The 25,541-nt window shown below is 45.1% G+C and overlaps 1 protein-coding gene and 1 pseudogene across 6 annotated transcripts in view; both read left to right on the top strand.

Annotated features, from left to right (window-relative positions):
* Nucleotides 1-346: 346 nt before the first annotated feature.
* SUSD1 (sushi domain containing 1) overlaps nt 347-25,541 on the top strand; it is a 136,681-nt gene continuing 111,486 nt past the window's right edge. For 2 of the 6 annotated variants that reach the window (XM_019034269.4, XM_063696663.1), the window contains exons 1-2: nt 349-705; nt 18,270-18,383. In XM_019034269.4, the coding sequence (XP_018889814.3) occupies nt 603-705; nt 18,270-18,383 (217 nt within the window). In that variant the 5' untranslated portion in view covers nt 349-602. Of the gene's footprint in view, nt 706-18,269; nt 18,384-25,541 lie in introns of all 6 variants that reach the window. The other 4 variants (XM_004048444.5, XM_055350406.2, XM_063696664.1 and 1 more) reach the window with 3 other exon arrangements.
* On the top strand, nt 1,562-2,441 carry LOC109028156 (large ribosomal subunit protein eL29-like; annotated as a pseudogene).

The raw sequence follows: 25,541 nt of genomic DNA, 5'->3' as shown, positions 1-25,541 counted from the left end.
GGGTGTCCTCAGAGCAGCGGGGACAGATGCCAGCCCCTCCCTCCATCACAGCCCTACTCTCTCTCACTCCCGGTGACCAGGTGTCACCTGGTCAAGTGTGTCGCCCCTGGGTGGCCTGGGTCTGCGTCTTCCGACCTCTCATCTGGGCCTTGCGCTGTGGTCACCTCATCCAGGTCCCTTTCACGTCCTGGAAGATTTCCGCCCCTTGCTCCCCTCACCCCTCTCCCCGGGGGTGCCTCCCTGAGCCCTCGAGTGGCTTGAATCCCCCGCAACACTTCCTCCCCAGCACTCTCCGGGGCTCTGCGTCCAGCTGTGTCATTATCCGATGAGTGTCTGTCCCTCTTTGCGAATGTGAGCGGCGAGAGGGCAGCAGGTGCGGAGCCAGAGACGGACGCGGAACGGGCGTGTCCTAAGCCCAGGCCCCGACAGGAGGAAGGACCCGCGCTCTGCGGCCTCCCCAGGACCCCGCAGCGCCCCCCGCTTCCCTCGGCGGCGCCGGAAGCCGCCGGCTGGTCCCCTCCCCGCGGCGCCTGTAGCCTTATCTCTGCACCCTGAGGGCCCCGGGAGGAGGCGCGGGCGCGCCGGGAGGGACGGGCAGCGGCATGGGCCGGGGGCCCTGGGATGCGGGCCCGTCTCGCCGCCTGCTGCCGCTGTTGCTGCTGCTCGGCCTGGCCCGCGGCGCCGCGGGAGCGCCGGGCCCTGACGGTAAGTGCGGGCTGGGACGGGCACGGGCGGCCGGCGGGGCCCCCGGCTGGGCCTCGAGGACTCTGGGCGCACGGATGCTTCCCCGCCCCTGGGCCGGGCCGGCGCGGTGCCGAGGCGTGGGGCGCAGGTGGGGCCCGCGCCGGCCGTTGGAGATCGGCAAGGAGGAGCTCAGAGAAGCGGGGGGCTCCCCGCCGGGCTTCCCTGCCCCCGCCCGGCCCCGCGTCGCCGGGGGACGCCGGTTTTAAGGCGGCCTGGCCGGGCCCCCAGGGACCTCCACTGCCCAGGAGGCGGGGTGGGGGCTGGGCGCGAGCGCGGACCCGGGCAGGGCGGCGCCCGGGGAAGGGCGGGGAGGCCAGGGCGTTCTGCGGCGTTGTCACGCTTCCGGCTCTGCGGTGGCTTTTGCATGACACATTTTTGACCCGAAGCAATTTTCTTACCACTTTTAATTTTTTCACGTTGTTAGAGAGCCGGATGCTAAATATGGTGAGAAAGACGCGTAAGGAAGAGTACAGGAATGAAGCCATTAATTCACTCATTCATTCAACAGATGGCCCTTGAACAGCTTCCCTGTGCGCGATGAGGGCGGGCAGTGCGGGCCCTCGTGGAGCTCATTGTCTGGAGGATTTAGACCAGCACATGTTCTATTTCCAAGCAATCGAGGGAGTTGTTTTTCCTCCTCTGCAAAATGCAGTGTTGAGCTGAGTAGGAATTACACAGAGGATTCAGACACGCAGGGGAGGTGACATTCATCCACATAACTGTAATACAAGGCAGAATGGCATGAGTGCCCTGAGAAGGTGTGGGTGGTGAGGGCAGGGAAAGGGGAATCGGTGGTGACCCTTGAGCTGGGCCATCAATGATTGGTCATATTTGGATATGGGAAAATGTGGAAAAGGTATCCCAGCTCATAGCAGAAGGCACTGTCACCTCTCCACAAATGAGTGTAGAATGAATGAATTCCTTCAGAATTCAGGCCCGGGGGAGAAGGGAAGGAAGCACACGGAGGCACCAGAGGCAGAGGGCAGAGTGCCTTGATTGGCAGACCTAGGCCTTTGGACTTAGCTGTGCCTGGAAGCCACTGGAAGCTGTTTCAGGGAGTGACAAGAAAAGTGGGTCTAGCCAGTTCTAGGCGCTTTGGGAGCCGCAGGTTACAGTGCAGTGTAACCAGCACCGCAGGTTACAGTGCTTGGCCAAATCCAAGCACCACACCACACACAACCAGTCCCGAAAATGGCACAGAAACGGCATCATGAAACCCGGATCACAAAGATACGAATCTTTTAAAGGGGTGGACCCCAAGTTCCTGACAAACATGTGCTTTGCCAGGAAGCACAATAAGAAGGGCCTAAAGAAGATGCAGGGCGACAGTGCTAAGGCCATGAGTGCACGTGCTGAGGCCTTGCCCTCATAAACCCCAAGGAGGTTAAGCCCAAGAGTCCAAAGGGTGTCAGCTCTTGCCTACGTTGCCCGCCTCAAGCTTGGGAAACGTGCTCGTGCCCTCATTGCCAAGGGGCTCAGGCTGTGCCGGCCAAAGGCCAAGGTCAAGGATCAAACCAAGGCTCAGGCTGCAGCTCCAGCTTCAGTTCCAGCTCAGACTCCCGAAGGAGCCCAGGCCCCTACAAAGGCTTCAGAGTAGAGATCTGTGTCTGCCAACGTGAGGACAGAAGGATTGTCCCCCTTGGACTGCCATCTGCATGGGGCTGATGTCCTCCTTTGCTATTTATATAAATAAACTTGAGGCGGGGGGAAAAAGGGTCTAAGGAACCCCCATCTTCCTTACTAAAACCAAACACTGATCCTGAAGTGGAAGGAAATTTCCATGTGATGACATACAAGGAGACTTGTGGTTGAGAATCCTGCCTGCCGCCCCCACCCCCATTCTCTTTGGCTTGGGACTTTTACCATGCCTGATGAGTATTTCAATGGCTTGATCTTCTGGAGTGGCCATTTTTGTAATATTAGGTGCCCTGGTTAAGATTCCTTCCTTGGCTCTATCTCCCAGAACAGTGCGCATAGGACTTGTAGATGCTTGGCGTCTATTTCACAATCTTCCTGTGATCTCTCTAAGGTAGGAAACTGTCCAGTGCGATCCCATTGAATTGTTAGACTAAGATGGCTGAACACAGCTAGTAGCTACCTAAGGTCATCTGTAACTAAAGGTTTTGGGGTGAATTTGGGGAAACAGAAGTCAAGGCTTCCTGGTTGAGCCCCCTCTCCTTATGTAGACATTCTCCCTTCATGTTCAACCTTGGAGAACCTGGTTTTATGAAGGGCAGGTTTCCTGACAGTGGACAATGTAGGGAAAGACTGGAGGCTTGGACAAGCCCATTGAGGAAGTTGTTGCAATAGCTGGCCTGGAAGTTCTGAGGACTGGGCCCGCAGTAATGACAGCAGAAATGGACTGAATGTAGACAGTAAGGTGGAAATGGACTGGAAGGAAGGATTTAATAACAGATATGAAGGTGCAAGGGAACAGAAGGGGAAAGATGACACTAAGGCTTGGGGGCTGGGTGACTTGGTATATGTTTCTATGGGAGGAGAAAGATTTGGAAAGAAAGATGATTAGTTGTTTTGGACATCCTGAATTTGAGGTGCTGTTATGGATTTGGAGAGATGAAATCAATAGACTTGATGGTTGCTTGAAACCTTGAAGTTGACAAGATTGGGAGGATGAAAGACAGATTCTTGGAGAGGATTCTTGGAGTTTAGATGGTAGATGCAAGTCGAGAAGGAAGAAGCAGCATCCGGGTAGGATGGAGAAAGACTAGGCTCATTTAGTCAAGGAAACTAGGAGACGGGAAGCCGAGAGGCAGAGATTGAGAAAAAGCCTTTGAATTGGATGGATCTGGTCAGTGGAGACCCAGAGCTAGTAGAGGAGAGAGGGTGAGAGCTAGATGTGAGGGCTCTAGGTTGAGGGCAGAGACCTTGTTTACGGAGTAGATACTCTTTTTTTTTTTTCTTTTTTGAGACAGTCTCACTCTGTCGCCCAGGCTGGATGGAGTGCGGTGATGTGATCTCGCTTGCTGCAACCTCTGCCTCCTGGGTTCAAGAAATCCTCCTACCTCAGCTTTCCGAGTAGCTGGGATTACAGATATGCACCACCACACCTAGCAAATTTTTGTATTTTTAGTAGAGATGGGATTTCACCATGTTGGCCAGGCTGGTCTCGAACTCCTGACCTCAAGTGATCTGCCCACCTCAGCCTCCCAAATTGCTGGGATTACAGGCATAAGCCACTGCTCCTGGCCTCGGAGTAGATACTCTTTAAAGAAATTAGAAGGAAAACGAAGGTAGCATTCAGTTGGGCTGGTCAAGTCAGTCCAAGATTTTTAGAGAATGCAAAACAGACTCAAACATATTTTAGACTGAGGGGTATTATTTAGTAGAGAGGGGAAAATTGAAAAAGCAAAAATAAATGAGACAGTTAATGGACAGAGCAGGTCAAAAATTAAACTTGGGCTATAAGTGGGGGAGGTTAGTTTCTGAAAGTGGGGGGCGAGGAAGAAGATTAGAGGACTGTGTTTCCCTTCTCCCATGGCGGGCTACTTAATGAGTGCTATTCATATTTCAAAGCAAGCCTGGGTGTCCTCACTCCTCCTAGGAAGTCCGTTGCCGCTATCCGCTTCTCTTTATAGCACCAGTAATACCATATTCCATGCCTTGGTTGTACACTTATACCATATTGCAGTGTGATTGTTTACTAAACTAAGAGCTCCTTGTGGGTAGGGACAGTGGCTTGTATTAGGAATCTGGTAGGCAAATAAATGAATACCACCCAAACAAGAATAAGCAAAGGCTATTTATTCAGAACTTGCTGTGACAAGGGAGTCAGCCATCATCACTTCCATTTGGCAGAGACTCAAAGATAGGCTGGGGATGGAAAAGTTTTACAGTAGAAAAAGGAAGGGGGTTGGGGGGTGGTGGTGGTTCAGGTACGCCCAGCTGGAGAAGTTTTCTAGCAGCATGCATCCCATGTGATTGGTGAGAGGGCCATATCTGGCTTTTCTGGTTAGTCCCAAGTTGGAATTGGGGGCAAAAATTAGCGTAGCTGGCTGTTACTGATTAAAGCCTGACCATTTGGGGCTGATTGCTACAGAGTTCCTGGAATGATTGCTGCAGATTGTGGGTTAGAATTCTATTTTAATATATGGGCTGGGTGCGGTGGCTCACGCCTATAATCCCAACATTTTGGGAAGCCGAGGTGGGTGGATCACTTGGGGTCAGGAGTTCGAGACCAGCTTGGCCAACATGGTGAAACCCCATCTCTACTAAAATTACAAAAAAAATTGGCCGGGCCTGGTGGTGGGTGCTTGTAATCCTAGCTACTCCAGAGGCTGAGGCAGGAGAGCCGCTTGAACCTGGGAGGCAGAGGTTGCAGTGAGCCGAGATCATGCCACTGCACTCCAGCCTAGGTGACAGAGCAAGGCTCTCCCTCTCTCTCTCTCTCTCTCTCTCTCTCTCTCTCTCTCTATATATATATATATATATATATATATGATCTGGCCATTGTCCATTTGTATATTCAGTCTGTCACTGGCAACATGGGCCGAATGACATTAATTGGCATCAAAGATGTTTTGGGGAGGAGAGCTGAAGTCAGTTGAGCTGAAGTCAGATGACCTGAGTGTAAGGAAAGTGTGTTTCGCGTAATTGATATGGCAGTAGGGTGTTGGTGGCTGGGTGGGGTGCAGGGCCCAGGGGAGTCCAGAGGGCAGGAATGGGCGAGGAGGGGTAGAACCAGTTAGTCCTGTTTCTTAACCTTTCTCTGGCATTCGTTGCTAGAGTCAGGCCTGTTGGCTCAGGCCTGGATGGAGGTCAGGAAGTTGTTCTTGCTGTATACAAAGGTCACCTGACTTCACTCATCATGCATTTCATGCTTGATCTTCCCTCTGTCTTCAGGAATCACAGCAGCACATTCACTATTCAGGGTGAGCCACAGGAGGAAAGAAGAGAAATAGAGTGAGTGGATTGTTTTGGAGTGATTTAAAGTTACTTAAAATAAAGGGTGCAGGATTAGAGTTGATGAAGATGCCCACCATGGCCTGTCTTCCACCTCCAGGGACTTGGTCCTGGGTGTATTCTTGGTCTTCTGGTCAAATCCTAAAATGGGATGCTAGGTCTCTGTAGCTCAAAATCACAAGTAGTCTGTTGGCCTCAGCTCTGCAGAAGAGAGAGGGAAAATGAACTGCAAAGATTAAGAAAAAGGATACACTCAGCTTGGCGTGGTGGCTCACACCTATAATCCCAGCACTTTGGGAGACTGGGGCGGATGGATCACGTGAGGTCAGGAATTCGAGACCAACCTGACCAACATGGAGAAACCCCATGTCTACTAAAAATGCAAAAATTAGCGGGGTATGGTGGCGCACACCTGTAATCCCAGCTACTCAGGATGCTGAGACAGGAGAATAGCCTGAACCCGGGAGGTGGAGGTTGCAGTGAGCCGAGATCGTGCTATTGTACTCCAGCCTGGGCAACAAGAGTGAAACTCCATCTCAAAAAAAAAAAAGGTACACCCTTCTGGAGAATGAGTCAGGTATGAGACAGGTGTGAAAAAAACCGGTAGGGGTTAAGTGAGTGACTGCCAGACATGAACCATAGGGTGTGGCGTAAGTGAATGGCACTCAGTGTGGGTTGGTTTCTGGTCTTGAGGCCAGGTGTGGGGGCCCCACTGCTGGTTGATCTTGGTCACACCAGAAAGTGAACAGGATTGGGTCGTATGAGCCATTTTTTATGAGGAAAGGTTGAGAGTTCTTTTTTTGTTGTTTGTTTTTTGATTTTTTTTTTTTTTTGACTAGTCAAGTACAGTAGTGAGAAGGGGGAAAGAGTAGAATGAGAAGTTTGATCTGTAACTGACTGTCAACAATCAATTGAGATAACTCACTACCTTTGGACCAGCCCAAGTGAGAGTTCTTGATGGAGAATGTCAGTCCTAAATTTGGGTGGGTGTGGGAAATATATGACAGTTTGAATAGCCCTGCAAATATTACATTGCTGGAGAGAGTAGAGTGCTCTCTGTTTTGGAGGGATTTAAAAGCAGAGTCTATGTTTTCATTTCTGGATTTTTTTTTTGTCAGGGATGTTGGAAAGGAGAGAACGTGAGATTTCTCATATTCCTTCCACCTCTGGAATTTGGTGCAATCTCTTAAGAGCAATGCAATTTTATGTAGTGTTAGAGACCACTTGGGAATGCTTTTTCTTCCTGAGTTTTGGGCCCCGTTGGCTTATTTCCTCCCGTTGTTTGATTTGTCTTTCCAAATTTGACAGACAGAATCTCAGGAAGGTTGTGCAGTGGATTTGTTTGGTCTGACTGTGAATGGTTGAGGGTTAGGTTAAAAGCAGATTTAAAATTTAAGCACTGCATTTGTGCTTTTTTGTTATTGTTGCTGTTGGGTTTTTAGAGATGGGGTCTAGATTTTTGGCCAGGCTAGTCATGAACTCCTGGGCGCAAGTGATCCTCCCATCTCAATCTCCCAAAATGCTGGGATTACAGGTGTGAGCCATTGTGCTTGGCCTGCATTTGTGCTTTTAAACTACCTTCTTCCCTTGACTGTGAACATCTCTTTACTGTACTATTAAAGTGCATCAGCTAATGTCTCAGAAGTACACTGAAGTTGTTGCTCGTGTATTGAAGTAAAGAGTGAGAGTGGTTCTCAGAAGCTGGCAGCCTCCCTCCCATCCTGAGTTGCAGCTTTACTTGGTTGCAGTGGAGACGAAGGACAGGTGAGCAGGGCTGAAAAGGTGAGGAGCTGAACTTTCAACTTCTGAGTCAGCTGTTACCCAGAAGGCTGGGAGGATGTGGCGAAGACAGGGAGTGATTATGTAAATTTGAATGTTATGGTTTCTGGGATATCAGCCCATCAATGGGTAGACACCTGAATGCACAAAGATACTGCTCTTGATTTTTGCATCAGTGCATTTCTCCGTCACTCTTCCCATTGGTGTAATTGGGAGTTGGCTAGCCAAACACCAGTGTTAGTACCTTCTTTTATTCATTAACAAAGAGTTGTTGAGTGGTTGGTTATAACAATGTCTGACACATTTTAATTGCTTTTCATGTATTAACTCATTGATATGGTTTGGCTGTGTCCCTACCCAAATCTCAACTTGAATTGTAGCTCCCATAATTCCTATGTGTTGTGAGAGGGACCCAGTGAGAGATGATTCAATCATGGGGGAGGTTTCCCCCATACTGTTCTCGTGGTAGTGTATAAGTCTCACAAGATCTGATGGTTTTATCAGGGGTTTCTCCTTTCACTTGTCCCTCATTCTGTCTTGCTGCTGCTGTGTAACACATGCCTTTTGCCTTCTGCCATGATTGTGAGGCTTCCCCAGCCACTTGGAACTGTGAGTCCATTAAACCTCGTTTTCTTTGTAAATTACCCAGTCTCGGGTATGTCTTTATCAGCAGCATGAAGAAAGACTAATATACACTCATCTACTTTTTAATCCTCACAACAACCATATAAAGTAGGTTTATTATTCTTCTCATTTTACAGATTTACAGGAAACTGAGGCACAGAGATCTCCAAGGATTACATAGCTAGTAAGTGGCATAGCTAGGATCGTAACTAACCCAAGCGCTTGTAACCACCATGCCAAATACCAGGCACTGCATCTTGCAGACTGTTTCTAACAATAATAACAAAATCTGTGGAAATGGATATAAACATTCATGTCAATTGTCTCATATTTGCATGTTGCTTTACACTTCATACAGCATTTATATTTCTCATTTAATCTTGACCACAACATGTTCATCTCATGGATTAAAATGAGAGACCTGGCTGGGCACAGTGGCTCATGCCTGTGATCCCAGCACTTTGGGAGACTGTAGCAGGAATATCGATTGAGCCCAGGAGTTAGAGACGAGTCTGGGCAACATAGGGAGATCCCGTGTCTATAAAATAATAATAATAAAAAATTAGCTGGGCGTGGTGGTGCATGCCTGTGGTCCCAGCTACTTGGGAGGCTGAGGTGGGAGACTCGCCTGAGCCTGGGAGGTCGAGGCTGCAGTGAACCATGATTGTGCCACTGCACTCCAGCCTGGGTGAAAGAGGGAGACAAAAAAAAATTGGAGAACTGACAGTTTAACTTGCTAAAATCACATAACTAAGGATCAGGACTCCAACCCTGACTCTGGTTGAGACACCAAAACCTGTCTCACCCTCTCATTGTTAGGTGCAGTTTTAGCTGGGATAGTCACTGCAGAGCTGGGACGGGTAGTGAAGCTAGCTCAGCAGCCTTAGCCGGGTGATGTGGTAATAGTAACAAAGAACACTTGTCAGGTTTTCTCTCCTTTTAGATTTTGGGTTCTTCAACTTTCCTGTTTCTCTGCTAGTAATCTTAGACGTCCCTCGGGGTCCCTCACCTCTGCAGTCATTCCCTCAGTTACTACATGGCCACCACCTCTCTGCTTTCAGGCCCTGAGTATGCTGATGACAGAACTAAAGCCATCCTTGGTGTGGGTACCAAGTGCCCCCGACCCAGCTCTCCCTCAGATCCTAGCAAAGCCCTAGTGATCTTTCTCTGGCCTGGAGAATTCCTCTCCCTTGGGTTATTCTATTACATTTGTCCCACAGCTGTGCTATGCGGCAATCGAGACTTGGTGAAAGATTTCTTTCAGTATTGCCTTTTCTTTCCCCAGGATTCTGACTCCAGTCCCTGAGGTTGAGGTTGAGCTAGTCTGGCAGTGTTCCTCTCTATGTGGTCCACCTGGGAGCAGTTTAGAAATGCAGATTCTCAGGCCCTGCCTCTCCCCTACTGAATCAGAATCTTTGGGGACACTGTGTTTTAACAGGATTGCCAGGAAGCATGACCAGCTGTTTTGGTTTGCACAGAACTGAGGGGTTTCCTGGGACACAGGACTTTTTGTATTAAAACTAGCATGAGTTAGTCACTCCGTCTCCAGGTGATTCTTAACTGAGCCTCAGGCTGTGGAACAGTGGACCCGTGTGGTCAGAGAGTTGTCCGGCAAAGTCCTGCAGAATAGGCTGATCACAGCTGAATAATAAGCACCCTTGCCTGTATTTCTTTGGAAACCACCTTCTCATCTGCAGATAGTCTGAGAAGCCTTGGTAGCCTGGAACCCATCTTACGTTTTTTTGCTGGTGTGGGGAACAAACATGTATTGAGCCAAATTCTACTGCGTGCCAGCTACTGTCTTTGGGTTTATACTTATGCTAAATTATTTTCTTTTTTCTTTCTTTCTTTCTTTCTTTCTTTCTTTCTTTCTTTCTTTCTTTCTTTCTTTCTTTTCTTTCTTTCTTCCTTCCTTCCTTCCTTCCTTCCTTCCTTCCTTCCTTCCTTCCTTCCTTCTCTTTCTTTCTCTTTCTTTCTCTCTCTCTTTCTTTCTTTCTTTTTCTCTCTCTCTCTTTCTCTCTCTCTTTCTTTCCTTTCTTTTTGATGTGTGTATCTCATCTAAATAAATGATTCTTAATGGGTCATTAAAACAGGTACCCTAAGAATGAAGTGTATGCCAGGTGTGGTAGCTCACACTTGTAATCCCAGGACTTTGGGAGGCCGAGGTGGGTGGATTGCTTGAGGTCAGGAGTTCAAGACCAGCCTGGCCAACATGGTGAAAACTCATCTCTGCTAAAAATAAAAAAATTAGCCGGGTGTGGTGGTGCACACCTGTGGTTCCAGCTACTCAGGAGGCTGAGACACAAGAATCGCTTGAGCCTGGAAGGCAGAGGTTGCAGTGAGCTGTGATCATGCCAATGCTCTCCAGCCTGGGGGACAGAGCGAGACGTTGTCTCAAAAAAAAAAAAAAAAAAAAAAATTGTCAAAGACCTAGTATTTGATAGCACAACACCACAACAGGGTTACTATAGTTAATAATAATTTAATTGTATATTTTAAAATAACTAAAAGACTATGACTATTGTTTGTAATACAGACGATAAATACTGAAAGGGATGGATATCCCATTTTACAATACATGATTACTACGCATTGCATGCCTGCATCAAAACATCTCAGGTACCCCATAAATATAAACACCTATGTACTCCCAAAAGTTAAAGTTAAAAATAAAAAAGAAGGAAATGTCAGAACTCTAGGGAGAAAGGACTTTCGGGGGGCTCTTTATCCTCTGCTACTCAAAATGTGATCCACCTGTGAGCTTCTTAGAAATCCAAAATATAGGGCTCCTCCCCAGACCAACTGAATTGGAGCCTGCAGTTTAACAAAGGTTAAGATCCCCAGGTATTTTTTTGTTTGTTTGTTTTGTTTTGTTTTTGAGACTGAGTTTCGCTCTGTCGCCCAGGCTGGAGCGCAGTGGTGCAATCTCGGCTCACTGCAACCTCCGCCTCCCGGCTTCAAGTGATTCTTCTGCCTCAGCCTCCCAAGTAACTGGGACTACAGGCACCGGCCACCACACCCAGCTAATTTTTTGTATTTTTAGTAGAGACGGGGTTTCACCGTGTTAGCCAGGATGATCTCAATCTCTTGACCTCATGATCCGCCTGCCTCAGCCTCCCAAAGTGCTGGGATTACAGGCATGAGCTACTGTGCCCGGCCCAGGTGTTTTGTTTGTATTTTTCTTTTTTAGTATGTATGTATTTTTTTTTTACCTTTATGGGTACATAGTAGGTGTGTATATTTATGGGATATATGAGTTTTCTTTTTCTTTTTTTTTAGAAACAAGATCTCATTCTGTTTTCTAGGCTGGAGTGCAGTGGCCTGATCATAGCTTACGTAACTTTGCACTCCTGGACTCAAGCAACCCCCCTGCCTCAGCCTCCCGAGGTGATTTGAATGCACTTTAAAATTCGAGAAGCCCAAAGTCCTTGTTTTAAAGGTGAAAAAACTGAGATCCAGAAAGGTTAAGTGGTGTGCTCAAGGTCACACAGTTAATTCGACTCAGCTTGATTTAGGATCCAGCTCTAACTAGCTTTCAAGCCCAGTGCTTCCCCCTATACCTGGCTGCCTTCCTCTAAGGCCATGTGTTTGTCTGGGGCTATTTATTAAATAAACTTGGACTTAATTCAGTTTCTTTTAAAACATTTTCTATTCTATCCTTCACTAATTCAGACTGGACTTCCTTTAATTTATCTGAGTGAGTCCCACCTCTTTTCTTCTTCATATTTTTTATGTTTATTAGATTTACTCAATAGTTACATGAAATAGCCATTTTCCAGCTGAGTTTTTTTTGTTTGTTTGTTTTTTTTTTTTTTTTGAGACAGAGTCTTGATCTGTTGCCCAGGCTGGAGTGCAGTGGCATAGTCTTGGCTCACTGCAACCTCTGCCTTCCGGGTTCAAGTGATCCTCTTGCCTCAGCCACCTGAGTAGCTGGGATTACAGGTGTCCACCACCATGCCTAGCTAATTTTTTTTTGTATTTTTAGTAGAGACAGGGTTTCACCATGTTGGCTAGGCTGGTCTCAAACTCCTGGCCTCAAGTGATCTGCCCTGCTTGGCCTCCCAAAGTGCTGGGATTACAGGTGTGAGCCACCACGCCCAGCTGAGTTTTTGCAAATGGATCTATATAATCTCCACATCTTTATAAGGACAAGTTTTTAAATTTTTATTTTTAACATTTTTAAAGAGACAGTCTAGCTCTGTTGCCCAGTCTGGAGTGCAGTGGCTCAATCAAAGCATACTGCAGCCTTGATCTCCTGAGCTCAAAAGATCCTCCCACATCAGCTTCACAAGTAGCTGGGATTACAGGTATGCACCACCATGCCCAGCTAATTAAATTTTTTTTTTTTTTTTTGGTAGCGATGAGGTCTTGCTATGTTGATCAGGCTGGCACTTTGGTAGGCTGAGGTAGGAGGATTATTTGAGGCCAGGAGCTTGAAACCAGCCTGGGCAACATAGTGGGATCCTGTCTCTAAAAAAGTAAATAAATAAAACGAAAAATTAGCCAGGTGTGGTGGGATGTGCCTGTTGTCCTAACTACTCTGGAGGCTGAGGAAGGAGGATAGCTTGAGCACAGGAGGTCGAGGCTGCAGTGAGCTGTTGTCACACCATTGCACTCCAGCCTGGGTGACGGAGGTGACAGAGTGAGACCTTGTTTCAACAAACAAACAAACCAAAGTGATGAGATTACAGGTGTGAGCCACTGCACCTTGTCCTAGACAAGTATTTTATATAAGAAAAAATTTTAAAAATTTGCATTTGTCAACCTTAAATAATGAGATTCAGAACGTATGATTACATATAGAGTTTATTCAAGCATAAAACTTGAGGGTGGCCACTGGGAAACACTGACTTCAAATGAATGGAGTGTTCATTCAAAAATGGGGAAGTTACAGTTTCATTTATGTAGAAATTGTAGCAGAATTACATTTTCCATACAAGACCAGTGCATATGCCACAGCGATTTGGTTGGTTACAGATTGCTACACTCCAAGAAAAATTACTTTATTACTCCATGAGGAGAGATAGCGATCTAAGGGGGTCTTATCTCTGGTGCCATTTGGGCTTAATTATTTACAGGGGGAAAAAGAGGCAGAAGTTACAGCTGTATACTTTGTGACTCAAACTGCATAGCCACATTCCTCTCAAGGCTTGGTATAATTTAAAGTTCCAACAGCTTTAAGTTTGAATTACTTAATTTCTCATATTTCATTGTTTCAATAGAATCGTATTTATGTCTATTATTGTACTACACACATTTATGTGTGATTTCAGTGTCTACTTAAGGTTTTTAGCCTTTGAACAGCGTGTTTATATTGTCTGTTCACTGGGGAAGTAGCTTATAATGGGCTTCTTTGGTTTTCAGTGAAAAATTCTTACAGGCTTCCTTAGCTTGGGTTACTTTAGTTACTTGTTCTCTAAAGCTATGTACCTGCTATCTACCATCTCTCAATGGCATCATGGGAAATTTGGGATCCAGACACAAAATGATTTCCCTATAGAAATTTGAGTTTCCCTCCCCTTTTTTGCCATCAAGGCTTTAATTATATTAGCCCCCAAGTGAAAACAAAGCAAATGTTTATCATCAGATGTGTACCATATATTATCAGATTATCATCAGATGCAAATTGTGCATCATATATTCTGCATCTTGCGTTAGGCAGTTGTTTCATGGTTGTCTACATTTGTTAAAACCCACTGAAACTGCACACTTAAAATGGGGGTGTTTTATTGTATGCATATTATATCTCAATAAAGTTGATTTTTAGAGTAAAAACTGTAATTTTCAATATTTTCTTACTATTGTGGTAAAGTAGACATAAGGCAAAATTTTACCATTTTAGCTATTTTGAAGTGTGCAATTGAGAGGCAAGTTGTATATTGTTGTGCAACCATCACTACCATCCATCTTCAGAACTTTTTCATCATCCCAAACTGAAACACTACCCAAGATTTAGGGTATTTAATAAGATTGCATTTTTTTTTTTTTTGGATGGAGTCTTGCTCTGTCACGCAGGCTGGAGTGCAGTGGCACAATCTCAGCTCACTGCAACCTCCGCCTCCCGGGTTCAAGCGATTCTCCTGCTTCAGCCTCCTGAGTAGTTAGGATTACAGGCGCATGCCACTGAACCTGGCTAATTTTTGTATTTTAGTAAAGACGGTGTTTCACCATGTTGACCAGGCTGGTCTCAAACTCCTGACCTTAGGTGATCTGCCCACCTTGACCTCCCAAAGTGCTGGGATTACAGGCATGAGCCACCGTGCCTGGCCAAGATTGCATTCTATCTACAAATTAAATTGGGGAGAATGTTCATATGTTCATCATTGTAGGGTTGATCACAAATGGGTTTTTCAACTTGACCCAGGATCCATTATTTAGAAAGTATTTCCAAGATTTTGGTTGCATTTCATTATGAATTTTTTTTTTTTTTTTGAGATGAGGTCTTACTTTGTCACCCAGGCTGGAGTGCAGTGGTGCTATCTTGGCTCACTGCAACCTCTGCCTCCAGGGTTCAAGTGATTCCCCTGCTTTAGCCTCCTGAGTAGCTGGGACTACAGGTGTGTGCCACCACGCCTGGCTAATGTTTTTGTATTTTTGGTAGAGACAGGGTTACGCCATGTTGGCCAGGCTGGTCTCAAACTCCTGACCTTGAGTGATCCACCTGCCTTGGCCTCCCAAAGTGCTGGGATTTATAGGCATGAGCCACCATGCCTGGCCCTGCATGTCATTATGAATTGACAATGTACTGATCATATGGTTTAAAATGTTTTGTGCTAAAATGTTAATGTGTTAAGATGGTTAAATATACTTACCCATACGATGGACATTTAGGAATGGGAACTCATCCTCACTTCAGTTTGGTGTGTTGTCCTTCTAATCTGGAGCCTTCTGGTTCATTTTCTCCCAGTCGTAAAATTCTGTTTTGTGCGGCATCAGTGAAAGAATCCAGGCATTTAACTACTCCTTGCAGGTATTTTCAACCAGTTCCTTGAACTTTCGTTCCTGTTCCTTATGTCTGTCTTCTGAAATTTGCAGAGACTCTGCTTCCTGGGCCTTTCTAGGATTGGCTTTTAGTTCTTCCTCTCTGCTAAGGCAATTACCATGCATCCATCTCTTTTTCTTTTTTAACAGAGATGTGGTCTCATCATGTTGCCCAGGATTAGTCTCGAACTCCTGGGATCAAGGCCTCCCAAATGCTGAGATTACAGGCATGAGCCACTGTACCTTTCCCATCCATCTCTTTCTCATCTTCTTTGCTTTTATTTTTTGAGATGGAGTCTCACTCTGTTGCCCAGGCTAGAGTGCAGTGGTGTGATCTCAGCTCACTGCAACCTCAGCCTTCTGGGTTCAAGCAATTCTCTTGCCTCAGCCTACCGAGTAGCTGGGACTACAGGTGCCTGCCACTGCGCCCGGCTAATTTTTGTATTTTTAGTAGAGATGGGGGTTTCACCACGTTGGCCAGGCTGGTCTTGAACTCCTGACCTCAAGTGATCCACCCGCCTTGGCCACCCAAAGTGCTGAGATTACAGGCATGAGCCACTCCGCCCGGCCTCATTTTCATTTTCTGAAATACTGTTAGCATCCTTTGTCTGCTATCATCTTCTCTCTCAGGGTTTATACCTTCCTAGTCTTTTATGTAATTTTCCCCCAGTGCATTTGATAATATTTTCTAATTCTTTAACATCTTTAAAATTGTATTTACTAATCCCTAAATCCCCATTTTCTTTTTTCCTTTTTTCAGGTTTCTTATATTAAAATTCTAGTGTTTTCTTTTTTTCTTTTTTCTTTTTCTTGGCTGCCTGCTTTTCTCTCTCTTTTTTAGGCATCAAACCAACTGAGACTGGGAGATTTCCAAACATGCTAACCATGCTGCTGTTTTGTGTGTTCTTTTTTAAAATAAGAGATAACTCAAAAATGAGAAAAACCACTAATTATCACTAGGTAATACCAAATTAACCATGGAATATTTATTCTATCTTAGATCATAAAGGAAAATGCAACAAATTTGAAAAAAGTAAAAATTTTAAAGGCCGCATTGAAGTATAAAAGTATACTCTTAAGGTATAAAAATGCATAAGTCTTACATTTGTGGAGTAAATATGTTTTTATACCTAGTGTTAAACATTTCAATTTTGATATTCCCTTTGTCCTAAGAATTATTTAGGAGAATGTTCTGTGGTTTGCAAGTATGTTTTTTTGGGGATGCCAGTCTTATGTTTTGTTTGATAGTTCTATTACATTATTATGTGGTCAGATAATTCAGCCTTTAACATTTTTACTTTTTTGGAATTTGTTGCATTTGTCTTTATGGTCTGAGATACAATAAGTTTTGGAAATATTCCATGGTTAATTTGGCATTACTTAGTGATGATTAGCGGTTTGTCTTATTTTTGTGTTATCTTTTATTTTTTTAAAAAACACGCGGAACAGCAGCATGGTTAGAGTGTTTAGAAATCCCTAGTCTCAGTTGGTTTCATGCCTGGAGCAGCCTAAGGGCTAGGCTGTCTTACCTGGGTAACAGTGGAGCCAAAACTAAAATGAAATTCAATGCTAGAAAGATTCTCTTTACTAGGTCGCTCCTGAAATTACAGAGGCACTGAGAGTGAAACACAGTATACCACATAGCCTTGGGTAGAAATTCTTGTTTGATCTTGGGCCATATATCACCATCTGGTAGATTTGGATGTTTTAGAAGTTTTAGCCTCAAACAATTCTGCTGTTTATTTCAATAATTGGGACCTGGTCATCCTACTGGGACTTGGCTGTTATATCACTGTCATCTTAAACACATTCATTTTTTTCTTTGAAAAAAAAAATGAGTAGGGTAATAGGCAGCTGTGTTCCTCTTCACTCCATTTGCTTTTTGAGTTGCAGCAAGCAGGATTTCAGATTTCTCTATCCAGGCAGTCAATAAAAATATATTGAGTGTCTGCACTGTGCCATCATAACATATGGGCAAATGACATCATCCCTATCCTTGAGCGGCTCATTCATAATACTGAGCTTGGAAGACAAAGCTAGAACCAAATATAATGACACATTAACATGATTGATAGGGGAATGTGCCAGTGTTAGGGGAGCACAGAGGAAGATGCATTTAATTTTCCTTAAGAATGGAGGAATGGGCCGGGCGCGTTGGCTCACACCTATAATCCCAGCTCCTTGGGAGGCTGAGGCCAGTGGATCCCTCAAGCTCAGGGGTTCGAGACCAGCCTTGACAACATAGGGAGACCCCCATCTCTACAGAAAATACAAAAATTAGATGGGTGTGGTGGCGTGCGCCTGTAGTCCCAGCTACTTAGGAGGTTGAGGTGGGGAGAATTGCATGAGCCCGGGAGGTCAAGGCTGCAGTGAGCTGAGATCATGCCACTGCGCTTCGACCTGGGCAACAGAGTCAGACTCTACCTCAAAAAAAGAAAAAAATGGAGTAGTGGGGAAGACCTCAGAGGGAATGTGACATTAAGCTGGGTCTTAAAATATGAATAGGTGCTAGCTAGGTAGAGAAGAAGGCATAGGCATTTTAGGTATATAGAGAGTATTGTGATTGTGGCATGCGAGTAGGATAGTAGATATTCTGTTAGGGAAAGAGTAGTTAGCCTGTGACATCTGGCAAGTACCATGTGTGGTTGGGGCTTGGAAACAATGAGGCTGGAGGAGTATGTCTGGAGTGAGATCACTAAGAGCATTGACTGTGGCCTAGCTCGGTGGCTCACGCCTGTAATCCCTGTACTTTAGAAGGCCAAGGTGGGTGGATTGCTAGAGCCCAGGATTTCGAGACCAGCCTGGGCAACATGGCAAAACCCTGTGTCTACAGGAAAAAAAAAATTAGCCAAGTGTGGTGATGTATGCCTATAGTCCCAGCTACTTGGGAGGCTGAGGTGGGAGGTTCACCTTCTCCCAGGAGGTTGAGGCTGCAGCGAGCTGTGATTGTACCACTGCACTCCAGCCTGGGCGACAGAGCAAGACCATGTCTCGAAAAAAAAAAAAAAAAGAAAGAAAGAAAGACATCGCCACACAGAGGAAGAGATTTGCACTTTATTCTGTGGGAAATAAACAGCCACTGAAGGTTTTTAAGGATGAGACTAGGTGTGTCCTGTGTTATTTTGGTCTTCAAATTTTGGTTCTTCGTTGTAAATGTCCACTAACTACGTGTGTCTCATCTTGCATTTTTCTTTTTCTGAAACATACAATTTATGATTCAGGTTTAGACGTCTGTGCCACTTGCCATGAACATGCCACATGCCAGCAAAGAGAAGGGAAGAAGATCTGTATTTGCAACTATGGATTTGTAGGGAACGGGAGGACTCAGTGTGTTGGTAAGTTCTGAACTCTGGGTTAAGTTGAAAAGCTGAATCGAGAAACAAGATTCTCTTGTATTAAAGAGTTGATGTCCTTGGGGAAAAACATTGTTATTTTGTTCACATGTTTTTATTATGAGAAGTTTTGTCAATTATAATAAGTCTTTGTTTTAGTGTTTGGATACATTCTTTCTCTAGTGTTTCCAAGATAGTATTCCTCATGTTAGAGGTCATTGAACTTGAATCTCTGGAAACTCTGGGACCTAACACAAATTTGACATCTGTTTTAAGTCTTAAGTTTAACTTCACAACTCAAGTGAATATTTGCATTCCTTAATTTCTCTGGTTATTTTGATATAAAACTATTTATATTAGTACTATGAGGAAAAACAAAACAATTTGCCATCGGACTTTTTGGTTAATTGGTAAAATACTGTTGCTTTGGGTCTTATGTCTGTCAGAATTCATCCTCCAAATTTTTGGTAGTTGTGATACTTTTAGGGACTTAGATGACTTAAAGGAACTCAAAGCCCTTTAGGTTAGAAGCATCTGAAATTATTTTTTGCCTCATGATATCCACCACGCCATGACAGTCAGACAATATCCAGGTTGAAGCTCAATTCAGAGAGAGGGAGACTTTCACAACAATTTTACAATAGTAAATGTTGCAATAATCTTCCAATTTCCTCCCAGCAACCTTGTTATATGCATTAAAAATATTGATGGTTTTACCTTACAGTTGTGGATAGATGGTATATACAGCCTTGTTGTGATATCTTTGTGTGCTTTTTTTCTCCCTAAAGAAAAATAACAGCGAGGTACTGAGCCTCGATCTCGTAATCCCAGCTATTCTGGAGGTTGAGGTGGGAGGATCACTTGAGGCCAGGAGTTTGAGACCAGCCTGGGCAGCATAGTGAGACCCTCATATCTAAAAAAAGTTTTTTTTTTTAAATTAGCCACATGTGGTGGCACATGCCTGTACTCCCAGGTATTTGGGAGGCTGAGGCAGGAGGATGCCTTGAGCCCAGGAGTTTGAAGCTTCAGTGAGTATTTTTTTTTTTTTTTTCTGAGATGGAGTCTCACTCGTCGCCCAGGCTGGAGTGCAGTGGTGCGATCTTGGCTCACTGCAGGTTCAAGTGATTCTCCGCCTCCGAGGTTCAAGTGATTCTCCTACTTCAGCCTCTTGAGCAGCTGGGATTACAGGTGTGTGCCACCATTCCCAGCTAATTTTTGTATTTTTAGTAGAGACTGGGTTTCACCATGTTGGGCAGGCTGGTATCGAACTCCTGACCTCGTGATCCACCCGCCTTGGCCTTCCAAAGTGCTGGGATTACAAGCGTCAGCCACTGCACCCGGCCAGTGAGTTTTTTTTTTTTTTTTAACCTTTATTTTATTTTTAGAGACAGGGGCTTTCTGTTTCCCAGGCTGGAGTACAGTGGCACGATCATAGCTCACTGCAACCTTGCTGCCACACCCAGCTAAGCTAGTGTTTTTCTTTCTTCTTCTCTTCCTTCTCTCTCTCTCCCTTCTCTCTCTTTCTTTCTCTCTCCTTTCCTTCTTTTCCTTCCTTCCATCCTTCCTCCTTCTCTTCCTTCTTCTTCCTCCTCTTCTTTCTTTTCTCCTTCCCCCTCTCTCCTTCTCCTTCTTCCTCTTCCTCTTATTCTTCTTCCTCTTCTTCTTCATTCTCTTCTTCCTTTTCTTCTTCCCCTTCTTCATTTTTAGTAGATACAGGGTCTCACTACATTGCCCGGGGTGGTCTTGAGCTCCTGGGCTCAAGTGATCCTCCTGCCTCAGCTTCCTAAAGTGCTGAGATTATAGGTATGAGCCACCGCACCTGGCCACCACTGCACTCCAGTCTGGGTGACAGAACAAGATCCCATCTCTTAAAAATAAAAAAAAGAAACTAAAAACAAACAAACAAAAAAAACCCCAACTGAGTCTTGTCTTCAAAAAGTCACCTTTCACTTTGCAGACACAAGCTTTTACAGTCACCCACCATTGCCCATTCTGCAGGCTGGAGTGAAGCCTTCTTTGACTCTTGTTTTTTAGGTTTCTACCCATGAGAAGTTTGGCTACCCTGCAGTCTGAGGCTCCAGGAGGAATTTCTCCTAATGCTTCTCACCCTCCCATTCCTCACCCGCACTTGTTAGCAGTGAGATAGAAATGAAGTTGAGAAGAATGGATAAATTTTTCTGTTCACTTCCCAAAGGAATTCCTCCTCCCATGGGTGCTAGCTTGCCCTTTGACTTTTTTTTTTTTTTTTTTTATGGCGTCTCCCTCAGTCACCCAGGCTGAAGTGCAGTGGTGCGATCTTGGCTCACTGCAACCTCTGCCTCCTGGGTTCAAGTGATTCTCCTGCCTCAGCCTCCCGAGTAGCTAGGATTACGGGCGGGCACCACCACGCCCGGCCAATTTTTGTATTTTTAGTAGAGACGAAGTTTCACCATGTTGGCCAGGCTGGTCTTGAACTCCCGACCTCAGGTGATCTGCCTGCCTCAGCCTCCCAAAGTGCTGGGATTACAGGCGTGAGCCACCGCACCTGGCTCTGCCCTTTGATTTTTGAACAAAGAAACTCCTCTTAATGGGCAGAAGGGGCTTTATTAATTTATGTGGTACTACTCCCAGGCACTAGGCACTGTGCATCCCGATGCTTGGCCTGCTGAGACTTTGCCTTACATAGATTGCAGGCAAGGTTATACATGTGCCAGAGGTGCTATAACATGGTAGTAAGCCTAGGGTCTTGAGAATTCTAGACGCCTCTACAAACCGAAATGTCCCTTCCAGTGAGGTCCACAGAGGAGGCCTGTCTCAAAAAACAACAGCAAAGGACAGGAATATTCCATTTTATGGACAGCTGGACTTGTTTCTAAAACCACTGGATAGTGTTCTGTAACCTAGGATGGACACTTGGCCTAACTATGGCTTGAGAGTCTGCTCTGTCTCTCTAAGCTCTTATGCAGATCTCCCCAAAGATAGTTTTTTTTTGTTTGTTTGTTTTTCTTTCAGACAGGGTCTCACTCTGTTGTCCAGGCTGGAGTGTAGTGGTGTGACCATGGCTCACTGCAGCCTCGACCTCCCAGGCTCAAGTGATCTTCCTGCCTCAGCTCCTGAGTATCTGGGACTACAGGCACACATCACCATGTGCAGCTAATTTTTCTCTCTCTCTCTTTTTTTTTTTTTTTTGTGTGTGTGTGTGTGTGGAGGTGGGGTTTTGCCATGTGGCCCAGGCTGGTCTTGAACTACTGGGCTCAAGTGATCTGCCTGCCTTGGCCTCCCAAAGTGCTGGGATTACAGGTGTGAGCTACTGCACCTGGCCCCACTGATAGTTTTAATATGGTGAATCATGTTCCAAAGCCAATTAAATTTTACAAAGGTAATACAGCCATGTGCCATATAACGATGTTTTGGTTAATGATAGACTGAATATACAACAGTGGGCCCATAAGATTATATAATGGAGCTGAAAAATTCCTATCACCTAGAGATGTCGTAGCTGTCATAATGTTATAACACAATGCATTATGTGTTTGTAGTGATGCTGGTATAAGCAAACCTACTGTGCTGCCAGTTGTATAAAAGTATAGCACATACAGTAATGTATAGTACATAGGCCAGGGATGGTGGGTCATGCCTGTAATCCCAGCACTTTTGGAAGCCAAGGCAGGAGGATCACCTGAGGCCAGGAGTTCAAGACCAGCCTGTCCAACATGGTGAAACCCCGTCTCTACTAAAAATACAAAAATTAGCCAGGCATGGTGGCAGGCGCCTGTAATCTCAGCTACTCGGGAGGCTGAGACAGGAGAATTGCTTGAACGCGGGAGGCAGAGGTTGTAGTGAGCCGAGATCGCGCCATTGCACTCCAGCCTGGGTGACAAGAGCAAAACTCTGTCTCAAAAAAAAAAAAAAAAAAAAAGTATAGTACGTAATACTTGAAAATGACAATAAATGATTATATTACTGGATTATGTATTTGCTATATGTTTTATCATTATTTTAGAGTGTACTCCTTCTACTTATTAAAAAAAAGTTAACTACTAAACAGCCTCAGGCAGGTCTTTCAGGATGTATTGCAGAAGAAAGCATTGTTATCATAGGAGATGACAGCTCCATGTATGCTCTTGCCCTTGACAACCTTCCAGTGGGACAAGATGTGGAAGCGGAAGACAGTGATAACATGATCCTGACCCTGTGTAGGCCTAAGCTATTGCCTAAGCTATTGTGTGTGTGTGTGTTTGTGTCTTAGAATTTTTTTTTTTTTTAGCCAGGGTCTCACTTTGTCACCTGTGTTGGAGTGCAGTGGTGTGATCTCGGCCCACTACAGCCTCGGCCTCCTGGGCTCAAGTGATCCTTCCACCTCGGCCTCCCAAGTAGCTGAGACTACAGAGGCACACCACCACATCAGGCTAATTTTGTTTATTTTTTGCAGAGACAAGGTCTCATTATGTTGCCCAGGCTCTTCTTGAACTCCTGGGCTCAAGTGATCCTCTTGCCTTGGCCTCCCAAAGTGCTGAGATTACAGATGCAAATCACTGTGCCTGGCCTGTGTCTGAGTTTTTAATAAGAAAGTTTAAAAAGTAAAAACTTTTTTTTTCCAATTAAAAAATTAGCCAGGTGTGGTGGCATGTACCTGTGGTCCTAGCTATTCAGGAAGTCGAGGCAGGAGGATCCCTTGAGCCGAGGAGGTTGAGGCTGCAGCGAGCTATGTTCACACCACTGCACTCCAGCCTTGGTTATGATGCAAGACCCTGTTTACAAAAAAAAAAAAAAAAAAAAAAAAAGATTAAAAAAAATAATAGACGAAAAAAGCTAATAAAAGGCCGGATGTGGTGGCTTATGCCTGTAATCTAATCCCAGCACTTTGGGAGGTGGAGGCACAAGGAATCCTTGAGGCCAGGAGTTCGAGATGAGTCTGAGCAACATATTGAGACTCCTCCATCTGTACAAAAAAAAAATAATTATCCGGGCACAGTAGCAGTCACCTATGGTCCTAGCTACTCAGGGAGGTTGGGGTGGGAGAATCACTTGAGCTTAGGAGGTTGAGGTTGCAGTGAGCTATGATCACACCACTGCACTCCAGTCAGGGTGACAGAGCAAGACCCTGTCTCCAGAAAAAAAACAAAAAACAAAAAAAACCATATAGAATTTCATATAAAGAAACAAAAAAAAATTCTTTGTACAGCTGTAGAATGTGTTTGTATTTTAAGTTAAGCATTATTACAAAAGAGTCAATAAGTTAAAAAATTGAAAAGTTTAAGTAAAAAAGCTACAGTAAGCTAAAGTTAATTTATTATTGAAGAAAGATCCCTTTTTCTTTTTTTTGAGACAGAGTCTCACTCTGTCACCCTGGCTGGAGTGCAATGGCGCGATCTCGGCTCACTGCAACCTCCGCCTCCTGGGTTCAAATGATTCTCCTGGCTCAGCCTCCCAAGTAGCTGGGATTACAGGCGTGCACCACCACAACTGGCTAATTTTTGTATTTTTTTTTTTTTTGAGATGGAGTTTTGCTCTTGTTGCCCAGGCTGGAGTGCAATGGCGCAATCTTGGCTCACTGCAACCTCTGCCTCCCAGGTTCAAGCAATTCTCCTGCCTCAGCCTCCTGAGTAACTGAGATTACAGGCATGCACCACTGTGCCGGGCTAATTTTGTATTTTTAGTAGAGACGGGGTTTCTCCATGTTGAGGCTGGTCTTGAACTCCTGACCTCAGGTGATCCGCCCACCTCAGCCTCCCAAAGTGCTGGGATTACAGGCGTGAGCCACCACACCTGGCCTAATTTTTGTATTTTTAGTAGAGACGGGGTTTCACCATGTTGGCCAGGATGGTCTTGAACTCCTGACCTCAGGTGATCTGCCTGCCTTGGCCTCCCAAAGTGCTGGGATTACAGACGTGAGCCACTGTGCCCGGCAAAGAAAGATACTTTTTTTTTTTTGAGATGGAATTTCACTCTTGTTGCCCAGCTGGAGTGCAATGGCATGATCTCTGCTTGCTGCAACCTCCACCTCCCGGGTTCAAGCAATTCTCCTGCCTCAGCCTCCTGAGTAGTTGGAATTACAGGTGCCCGCCATTATGCCCAGCTAATTTTTGTGTTTTTAGTAGAGATGGGGTTTCACCATGTTGGCCAGGCTGGTCTCAAACTCCTGACCTCAGGCGATCCTCCTGCCTCAGCCTCCCAAAGTTCTGGGATTACAGGTGTGAACCAACGTGCCTGGCCAAGAAAGATACTTTTATAAATTTAGTGTAGCCTATGTGTACAGTGTTTAGAAAGTTTACAGTAAGGCTGGATGTGGTGGCTCACACCTGTAATCCCTTTGGGAGCTCTTTGGGAGGCCAAGGTGGGAGGATCCCTTAAGGCCAGGAGTTTGAGACCAGCCTGGGCAACATAGTGAGAGCTGATCTCTACAATTAGAAACTAGAAATTAACTGGGCACGATGGCTTGTGCCTGTAATGCTAGCTGCTCCTAGCCCCAGGAGGCTGAGGCAAGAGGATTGCTTGAGCCCAGGAGTTCAAGGCTGCAGTGAGCTATGATCGTGCCAGTGCAATTTAGCCTGGGTGACAGAGGGAGACCCTGTCTCTATATAAAAATAGAAGTCTACAGTCATGTATCATAACGTTCTAGGCCTTCCTATTCACTCACTCACTGACTTACCTAGAGCAGCTTCCAGTCCTGCAAGTTCCATTTCATGGTAAGTGCTCTCTAGAGATGTATCAGTTTTTTATATTTTATACTGTATTTTTACTGTACCATTTCTATGTTTAGATATATTTAGATACACAAATACTTCCCACTGTGTTACAGTTGCCTATGGTATTCAGTACAGTAACATGCTATACAGGTTTCTAGCCTAGGAGCACTACACTCTACCATATAACCTAAGTGTGCAGTTGGCTATGCCATTTAGGTTTGTGTAAATACACCCTATGATGTTCCCACAATCATGAACTTGCCTAATGACACAATCCTCAGTATGTGTCCCCATCATTAAGTGACATATGACTGTAAAATAAAAATAATAATAAAAAACCCACCCAGATCTTCTGGAGGGTACTTTTGGGTGAGTAAGAATTGAGTGCAATTGTGAGAGGCCATTAAACGGATATGAGGGGCCCACTGGTGAAATAAAACACGAAGTAACAAACAAGCTAAAAATTCATAAGTTGATGATTTTTCTCCCAAAA

The sequence above is a fragment of the Gorilla gorilla genome, chromosome 13 (genome assembly GCF_029281585.2).
Source record: "Gorilla gorilla gorilla isolate KB3781 chromosome 13, NHGRI_mGorGor1-v2.1_pri, whole genome shotgun sequence".
Lineage (NCBI taxonomy): Eukaryota > Metazoa > Chordata > Mammalia > Primates > Hominidae > Gorilla > Gorilla gorilla.
The sequence above is the reverse complement of the archived record's forward strand: the minus strand, read 5'-3'. Positions and strand labels throughout refer to the sequence as shown.